The sequence below is a fragment of the Neomonachus schauinslandi genome, chromosome 15, assembly GCF_002201575.2.
Source record: "Neomonachus schauinslandi chromosome 15, ASM220157v2, whole genome shotgun sequence".
NCBI classification, from domain to species: Eukaryota; Metazoa; Chordata; class Mammalia; order Carnivora; family Phocidae; genus Neomonachus; species Neomonachus schauinslandi.
Window position 1 is genome coordinate 15158529 of NC_058417.1, and position 9586 is coordinate 15168114.

The 9586-nt window shown below is 61.2% G+C and overlaps 1 protein-coding gene across 1 annotated transcript in view; it reads right to left on the reverse strand.

Moving 5' to 3' along the window:
- Positions 1 to 8985, reverse strand: part of DOC2B (double C2 domain beta) — a 29835-nt gene extending 20850 nt beyond the window's left edge. The window contains exons 1-2 of the mRNA XM_021704021.1: positions 8613 to 8985; positions 935 to 1014 (exon numbers count right to left, since the gene is read on the reverse strand). Coding sequence (XP_021559696.1) covers positions 935 to 1014; positions 8613 to 8985 — 453 coding nt within the window. The remainder of the gene's footprint in view (positions 1 to 934; positions 1015 to 8612) is intronic.
- Positions 8986 to 9586: the final 601 nt, after the last annotated feature.

Genomic DNA, 9586 nt, shown 5'->3' on the forward strand with positions numbered 1-9586 from the left:
GGCAGGGCCAGGACGGCACATGAGGGCCTCTCCGGTGCCCGATCAGGGCCCTTGGCCCGAAGTGGACACTGCTCCCCACCGCCACGGCGGTCTGGGTGTGCTGGCCCAGGCTGGGTGGGGACAGCTGAGGAAGACCCAGGCAGCCGGCCCCTCGGAGTGGGCAGAGCCATGGGTGGGGGTGCGGAGGGGCACAGAAGCGCACAGGTAGGAAGGTAGGACTGAGGGTGGGCTCTGGGCCCAGGCGGCTCCACTGGAAGCTGCTTGCTCTGAGCCTGGCCCAGGCCCCTCCACGGCTCTACTAGGAGTCCTACTAGGCTACGCTACCACCCTTACCTTGCGAGAGAACATCAACTTCGGCACCTTCTTCCCAGAGGGATGGATGCAGGGGGCGAAGGGGACAGCATGGCTAAGAAGAGAGCTGATGCCTGCCAGCCCAAGGGGGAGATGCTCACGGCTTCAGCCCAGAGACCAGAGAGCAAGGCTGGGGCCCTGAGCCCACAGGAGATGAATCTCCTGCCTAGAGCCCACCTACTCCTCGAGGAGTCTGGGGTGTTGGGAACTTCAGGAGGCCAGAGGCAACCAATCCAACCCCCCCTTGGCCACCAGGACAGACCTGTCATCTCTCCCCTTCCCCTCCTCCCCATCACAGACCCTCCCCCGCTCTGCCCTCCCACCCCCCCCCCCCATGGACTTCCTTCTCTCGTTCTCTTCTTGCTTTTTTGTTCCACTCCTTCCCTGAATGTCTGTCTGGGCAGGGCTTTTTAGGGCAGCGGAGATGATTTAGGCAAGAATTCCCTCCCTGCCCTGCGCCCACAGCGCAGATACCACAGAGACTGGAAGGAAACAGTGGCAAGGACAGGCCTTCGGACCTCAGCCCCTCACCTCCGCCCAGGGCCCTGGACCCCGGGGACCATGGGGGCCGGCGGGGGCCTACCTTGGCCTTGCTGATGGTGCAGTGGAGGGCGTTGTTCTCTTGGTCGTAGAGCAGGCTGAAATCCAGCGTGCCCAGGGCAGCTGCGGACAGAGGGCTCAGGTCATGCATCGGCAGCACGGGGGAGGAGCGTCACCCACCCGTGTGGTGGGACGAGGTGCCACAGCGCCTGCCATCGATGGAGCACCTACTGCATGCAATCCGTCTGCCCAGCCTCCCAATCCCACCAATGCTGGGAAGTGTGCGATAGCCCCCTCAGGTCCAGATGAGGGAGGAGCGGAGGCTCGGGAGGTGAGGTCAGCCCCTGGGCGGGGCTGTGGTGCCTGGCCTGTGGCCTGCTGTGCCCCCTGTACAGGACACTCAGCTAAAGGTTCCTGTCCTCCTGTCCTCCTTGTGCAACTGCCAGCTTGGCTCCATGCCTCAGTTTCCCTGACCTGTTAAATGTCCCAGGGGTTGTGTGAGAAGGCAGAACAGACAGGGCCGTGAGAAGCTCTGGGCCCTGGCTGGGCTGACTGGCTGATCCACCCCGAGCAACACTTAGGGCTGCGGCTCCCCAGTCTCTCTGGTCCCTTGGGGGGCCCAAGGGCCGGCTGCGAGGAGCCAGCTGGGTCCTCACCCTGCTACCTGCCAGCCTCTGAAAGGGCAGGCGATTCCCTAGGGCAGGGCAGAGCGTGCAGCCCTAACTGGGTGCAACAGCAAGCCCTCGGGGACAATCACACGCGGCAGCTGCGGCCGGCCATGTTCACGTGGCTCCTGGCGTGAAGGTGGGGATTGCAGGGGGGAGGGTGGGGGAGGCCCCAGGGGGCAAGTCTCCGGACAGCAGGATGCACATTGACAGGATGTCTTTAGAAACCCAGATCCTGTGCACAGACTGCTGAGCTGCTCCAACTGCCATCCCATTCATTCATTCATTCATTCAATCATTCATTCATTCTTCTTTACCAAGCCTTATTACAATAAGCCGGACTCTAGGGATGAAAATACCAATAAGGCGGGGTTCCTGCCCCAAGGAAAGCATAGCTTAATGGGAGAAACAGATGAAAAGAATCAGCCCTAGCAGAGCCTGGTAAGCCAGGAGCGATAGAGGTTCAAGGGGTTCTCCTTGCCCTGCTCTGAATGGGGGCCACCAGGGAGGGCTCCCCAGAGGAGGTGATGCTTCACCTGAGCCATGAAAGATTGAGTAAGAGTTGGCCAGCGCACAGTGGTGCTGGGGGGGGAAAGGGCATTCGGACCTCAGACCAGCAGGAGGTGGGGGGCTAGGCGACTGGGAGAGGCAGGGGGGAGGGCGGGGCTCTGTTTTTCTTGCCAGCGGCACCCAACATGGTTCTAGATTCATGCCGAGCCTGGCCACGCTCATTTCTTTACATCTGGTCCATGGTTGCTTTTGCATGACAAGGCCAGAGCTGAGCAGATGCCGTCTGCCTGCAGATCCCTGGGCTGCTGTGGGGCCCCCCAGCATGGCAGCATTTGGCTTTGCAGAGAAATGGGCAAATTAAGGCCCATGTGTGCGGAGCTGCCCTTTATTCTGAGGTGCGGGCACTGAGTTGCATTTGTCTTGCTCTCTAGCTCCTGAGACAGGGTAAGTAAGGCACCCGGCCCGGTCTCTGTGCTTGCCTGGGAGGGCACATGTGGGGCACTGAGACCCGCCCTCTGCCACCTGACCCCGGGGTCAAGTCCTGGCTGCACGCTTCCTTGCTGTGTGACTTTAGACAGCGTTTCTAGCCTCTGTGCTCAGTCTCCTCATCAGCATCTTTGCTGTGTGACTTTGGTCACACAATAGTATCCACCGCACGGCATTGTGCTTCAACAGCCCCTGGGGTACAGAACAGCTCAGTACGTAATGATAGAAGGAGCAGATCCATTTAGGTGAATTTTCTAGATAACTGTACTTGCTCCTCTGAGATGCCTTCTGGAATGAACTCATTCCAAACTGGATCACTCCCCTCCCAGGCTTTGTGACGAGAATATACAAACAGTCACTTACACTCTTCTGCATGACCTGAGGCATCGCGAGGACCACGACGACCGTTCTGGGCACCACGGTCGCGGCCCAGGCCCAGGGATCCCCAGGAGCCACTTCTTGAGGTTTTCCTAGGTTTTCTCCATTCGTCTGCCTCCTCCTTTGCCATCAACTTGAAACTCCTCTTAGAATACTTGCCTCTGATAGCACAAACAGCCCTCCTTCCTTCTCAATAGTCACTCGTTTCTTCTATGAAACCAGGCGCAAATACTTGCTAGAATTGGGTCCAAACTTTGAGTCAACAGGCCCTGAGTGGAGCCCAAGGTGCCTAAGTAGAGTCTGTGTGCTTTGGTGCTGTAACTGTATCTGGCCTTTTGCTGCATGTACCCGGGCTCCCATCTATGCAGATGGACAGGTGGGGGGGCCGGAAGCGAGGCACGTATCACCATGCCTGTTACAACGAACACAGCCATGGGCCCAAGATTCTCCCGGTCCATGCTTTTTTTTTTTTTTTTAAGATTTTATTTATTTGACAGAGAGAGACAGCGAGAGCAGGAACACAAGCAGGGGGAGCGGGAGAGGGAGAAGCAGGCTCCCCGCCGAGCAGGGAGCCCGATGCGGGGCTCGATCCCAGGACCCTGGGATCATGACCTGAGCCGAAGGCAGACGCTTAACGACTGAGCCACCCAGGCGCCCGGGTCCATGCTTTTATAATAGTCTCCAAAGCTGTTGGCTTGACGTACAGTCCATCAGTCTGCTGTTCTGGTCAGGCCTACCCATGGCTTGTTCTCTCAAGACGTCAGCCTCCAGACAGGAGGGACCATGCCTCAGCCACGCCAGTGACACCAACAAAGAGCAGATGTTCAGTCTACACAGCCGGTCTGTTCAAGCCAGTTCGCTCTCCGCTGTTCACAGGAGCGGGGATTTGGTGATGCCCACGTGTTAAAATGCACACTCCACAATCTCTGCCCGCTTCCTGCTCCCAGAGAAGGACAGCCAGCCAGACGGTGGGGCAACCTGCTCCCCACCGTGAAACTCAGGTCCAGGAGAAGAGAGGAGCCCCTTTTGCTGGCTCTGCAGACATCCCTGTTTAAGGAGGACTGACACGGCTCAGTGAAACCAAAACCCGTCATCCATTCCCAGGAAGGAACAGAGCACCCAGCGCCCCCTCCACGCGATGATTTTTTTTTTGAACTCCAATGGAGGTTTTGTAAGAAATAATAGTTTATTAATAGAAGCGTGGTCACCATTTTTAGAGATCTGCTGGTGGTGGATCTTACAGTCCAAAGTCTTCATTTCCCATTGAGAAATGAGGCTCAGAGAGGGGAGGTGACCTGGTCAGGGTGGCCCAGCAGAACTGGACATAGAATCCAGGCCTCTTCACTTCCATCCTGACAGTTCCTGTCTTAAAGCCTAGTGGCTTCCAACATTTTTTTTTTTTTTTGTCTGCTACTTTGTGGAGCTGAAATCTTAGGGGGATACCGTGGAGAAACAGAGAGAGAAAAGCAGAGTGGCTCTCAGGGACGGGGAGGCTGGGCTGCCATCCTAGAGGGGCCTCTGAGTTGGAAACACAGCTGTGGGCTTGTGGTGCAGGTGAGGAGGGCCCTAAGGGCAAGCGAAGGGGCTCGTCTGCTTGAGCCACAGAGTCCTGCCCTCCGCCCATGGAAATCACATGTCCTGGCTGAAGTTTACATCCTTGGAAAAATAATGAGGGTTGGTCACTAATGGCCTTTGGAGAGTTGTCACCCGCCTGTCGATAATTATAGAGCTTTAATGGGGCTAATTCAGAGAAAATCAGGCTCAAGCCCTGGTCGGTTCCTCTAAGGCCAAACGTCCCTTTGCTCTGCTGATGGGGACTGACAACATCATTCTGACCTTGGTTTGCACCTGGACCTTCCTCACCCGTATACCCTTGGGAATAGGAAATCGGCCCTGGCTGTTCTTTTTCTTTCTTTCTTTCTTTCTTTTTTTTTTTTGAAGAGAAATGTCAGCCTCTCAAATAGTTTTTAAAAACTGTGGCAAGAACCACAGAAAAATGGTCAAGCCTGAGCTGAAAGCATTTCATAGTTGGGAAAACTGAGGCACTGAGCCAAGCATTGCAGGGGGTACAAAGAAGAATGAGTCATCTGTCCCCGCTTCCCAGGAGCTCAGAGGCAGAGAATTAGAACTTTAGGACCTTCAGAAGTCTATTCAATCTCCTTCTTTAAATTATTCAAAGGTTCACACAGCCTCCTGGACTCAGTTTAACCTCCTTGGTGTAGCATTCAAGGCCCTCTGTGATATGACCACTTGGGCCTCATCATGGATCTTTTCCCCTTACTTTAGCCACTTGACTATGGCACCTCTGCTGGGCTATTTCTTCCACCTCTACCTGTGCACACAGCAGTCCCCCTGCCAGGAGCACCTCTCTGTCCTCCTTCTACTCAGCCAGCCTGCTTCCTCCCTTCTCCCAGGCTCGGAGCACAGCCTTCTCTGTGGGTAAACTCTGTGCAAACCAGCGCTTCCCGTTGGGGTTCCTGCCTCCCTGTTGTCACTGCTGGGCTATTTGCGCCTCTCGGTTTCCATGAACTCCCTCATGTCAGAGACTGAGTCTCAGGCATTCTTGAGTCTCGCACAGTGCCTGACGTACAGCTGGTCTTGTAATGTTGAGTACCTAAAACTATGGTCTGGGTGGTACATGACTGGGCTCCAAGGAAGGGGGCTCACAGCCAGCGGGGACTGGGAACCGCTCCCAGCTGAGGGCCTTGGGGACGGCGCTTCCTTCACTCCATCCCTGCCCCGGGCCTCCATGGGCACCACTCCTGACCCAGCCTGGCGCGAACCACGCAGGGGCAGTGTCAGCACGGGTATGTGATGCCAGGCTGGCCGATGGGACAGAAGGGCAGGTCTCCTGGGGACTCTGGGAGAGCTTGCCTCGATTTTCAACTGAGATACGGGCAAGGAAACGTGTCCTTGTCAAACTGAGGATCTTACTGTTACATGTGACACCCGGACCTGAAGCAGCCACCCAGGACCAGGAAGGAGGTCAGCCTAAGGGGAGCAGAGGACAGCCAGGGGGAAAGGGGGACAGAGCCATCACCTCTGAGGATGCCGATGAGCCACTGCATACACCTACTTGGGTGTCACGGGATCCCAACTGTCCCCATAGTTTAAGACACTTTCCATTTTCTGTTACTTGCAACCCAAACATTCTAGTCCTTACAGCTATGAAGAAGGGCCTGGGTTTCCACAGGTGGTGGCTGGGTGGGAGAGCAAGGGCAGGGGAGGGGCACCTGTGGACGGTGGGTCCCGGGGCCTGGCTGGTGGGCAGCAGGCAGCAGAGTCCAGCTTGGCCAGGCCACACTGTGGACCAGTGGGAGGGAGGACACTTCTAAACCCAACGCTCACTGCCTTTGCACCCCATCATTGCCCCCTATTAGATCAGTTTGGAACGTGTGAATTTTGTGCTTGGGTCTTGAGGTGACTTAATAAAGGATGAGCTTTAAAGAGAAGGGGGAAAAAAGGCTGAATAAATAAATAGCACTTCATTCTCAACCTTGGACAACAGAATAACCGCCCTAATTTCTTTTTGTTAGAATAGAGATAATCCAATAATTAGGGCAGCAAATAGCATAACCCTGGCTAAAGCCGTAATGAACCATCTGGCTTGAATCACTTAGGCTAATTCTCAGGATCTGGTTGTCAGAGTCGAGAGGGGGCCTGGGTCTGGGGTATGGGCTGGAGAGCAGTTCCGCGCCAGAACCCGGTCCCACCACAAGAAGGAGCCAAGATTTCTGTGTTCCCGTGCCTGGGAAGTCTGCTCAGCCACTGATGGGAGCCAAGGCTGGGGCGGGCTGCTCGTTGAAGGGGACGAGGGGGCCCAAGCTGGCCCTGGCTCAGCCACACGCCCTCCTCCTTAGCTCTTTTCAGCAGACTGCGTGGTGATCTGGGTGTGGCCAGCCCACCATTCAGGCTGGCAAGGCTGTGTCCAGGATGGCCTTGCACTGCAGACCTCAAGTGAGTCTGTCCCCTGCTAGGACACATGAGCTCCCTGGGTCCCGAGACCCAGTCCCGTTCCCCTTTTCCCACTCTCTGCTGCTGGGACAGTGCTCACTGAAGGAAGGACTGGAGTCGATGGGCTGGAGGTGAGGCAGTGGGCCTGAGTTTGGGACTTTCCCTACCCTTTCTTCTGGAGGTGGCTTTGGGTTCAGGGCCTCCAAAGGGGTGGCTTGGGTCCCAGTTAGGGCCTGCCCAGATGCACGGCAGGGGAGGAGGTGTGATCTGCCCAGGGTGCCAGGAGCTGGGGGGTGGGGAAGATCCAGGGCACGGCCCCGAGGGCATAAACTCTCGACCCAATTTCCCCAAGCTGGTAGGAAAGCGGAGGGAGAGGACTGCTCCCCACCCCCAGGCCGCGCTGTCCGGCCTCAGTACACCCGGCTGCGGCCAGAGTGCCGAGGTCCAGGCCCCCACAAAGTGCACAGGGGACAGTTTCCCCTCCCCGGAGGGCGGAGGACAGGCCTCCTCCAGCTCTCTCCTGCCGGGCCTCCCTAGGTAGGCCGATGAGAGGTTGGCCGCCTCCCCCAGTGGCACTGGTAGTCTCCACCTTCAGCTTCCAGAGACACATTTTATGCTTGGGGAAACTCCAGCCGCCCCCCACCACCACCCCCGGCCCTAGGCCCACGTGAACATCCAAACCAGGCGCGGCCACCCTCGCTGCGCTGCACGCGGGGGACCCGGCCGAGCGGCCCTCGGCTAAGCCGGCGAGACCCCTACCCAGAAAGGTCCACCTCCGGGGCAGGGCTGGTGTGGCAGATCTGACAGTGACGCGGCTGGGGCTACGGCGGGGCTGGGGCCCTAGCGAGCAGCGCTACCTCCCACCCCCACCCCCATCTCGCTCCAACCCCTTCCGAACCAGGCGGCGACCTCCTCGGCCTCGGTTTCCCCTCCAGTCCCGGGTCCTGCGCGGCAGGCACCTTCAGAGACCGGAAAGGCGAGGAACGCCCGCCGGCCGGGCCTCGGCCCCGGGGACCCCGGCGCTTGCCCACTCCCTGGGGCTCGGGGTTCAGCCCGGGGAGGGGGGGCCCTTCCTGGCGGTGTCAAGCGGGCGTAACAGGTGGGCGAAGGTCGGCGGCCCGGGAGAGCGCCGCGGCGGGGTCCACGGACGCGGGAGGAGGAACGGCTAAGGTTTTTCCAAAGGACAAGCGGCCCCGCGGTGCTCTGGTGCTCCGCCCGGGCGCCAGCAGAGCCGCTGCGCTCTGCGGGCCGCCGGGCCCACTCGGGAGGCCGGCCCGGCCCCAGCCCCCGGCCTCTCCTCCTCCCGCCCCAGCCCGGCCCCTCGGCTGCGAGGCCGGCCCGCAGCGGGCTCCCGGGCCGGGAGGACCGCGCGGCCGGCAGCAACTGGTGTCTCCCCCGGGCGCAGCTCCGCCCTTCCCGGGAACAAAAGCCGCCGCCCGCACCGGAGCTCCCCGCGGGCGGGCCGAGAGGGGGCGCGGCGCGGGCTCGGAGAACCGGGCCCCGCAAATGGGACGCCTTCAAGGGGCGCCCCCAAACTTCCCACCGCAACAGAGCAGGTCTGCAGGGCGCGCGGAGGGCGCACGGAGCAGGCGAGGGGCCGCCACGGGCGGGGGGTGGATGCCGGCGAAAGGGGAGACCGCAGGGGGCCGGGGGACCGGCGAGGTCGGGGGAGCGCGGCGGAGGCCGGGCCGGGGGAGGGGGCGGGAAGTCGGCGAGTTGGAAACTTACTGCAGTCGTCCGACTCGTAGCCGTCGGCGTCCGGCTCGTCCTCGGGCGGCTTGGCGGGCGGCCGCGCCGGGCTGGGGCCGGGGCCGGGGCCCGGGCTGGCGCCGTAGGCTCCGAAGAGCTGGTCGACATCCTCGTCGTCCGCGCGGGCGCCGTCGGAGGGGCTGCGACGGCCGGCGCTGGCGGCGGCGGGGCGCGCGGGGGCGTCCGGGGGCGCATTGGCGCGGGGCCCGGCGGCCGGGGGCAGGCCCCGCGGGAAGCGGGGGAAGTAGTCGGAGATCTGCTTGATGGGCCGGATGGGGCCGGGGCACACGTCGATGGCCATATGCTCCTGGATGCTGATGGTCGCCTTCTCCCCGCGCCGCCGGAGGGTCATGCAGGCAGCGCGGCCCCGCCCGGGCGCGGCCCGGGGTGGGGAGGGGGGGCGGGGGCGGCTCAGCAGGCCCGGCGGGGCGCGGCGAGGGCTGCGGGCATCGCCGGCGGCGCCCCCGGACGGCCCTGCTGCGGCTGCTGCCTGCTCGGCGGCGGCCGGCTAGTGAGTGCCGGGGAGGGGAGGGGAGGGGGGAGGCCGGCAGGCGGGGGGCGGGCCCAGCTCGCGTCACTCGGCAGCAACCAAGCGGCGTTGAGTGTGCGGGCTGCGCGGGCGGGCGCGGAGCGGAGCGAGCCGAGCGGCGCCGCACTCACTCGCGCTGGCAGCGGCGCGCGCACACCCGCGGGCACCGCGCGCCTTCCCCTCGTGCACACTGGCAGGAGCGCGGGGAAGCGGAGCCGGGAGCCCGTGCCCGCCCTTGTTGCGTTCTGCTCACTCTCCCAGGACGCACGCGGGGGTGCCAGATCTCTCCGAGCACGTAGGAGCGTGTGCAGACGCTCGGCACAAGCGTCCCCTGGCCCACACTTGCGGGACACACACAGACACGTACCCATACGGAGCTGGCTGAGGCTGCCGTGGTCCAGGACGCCCCCGGCACACACCCGCC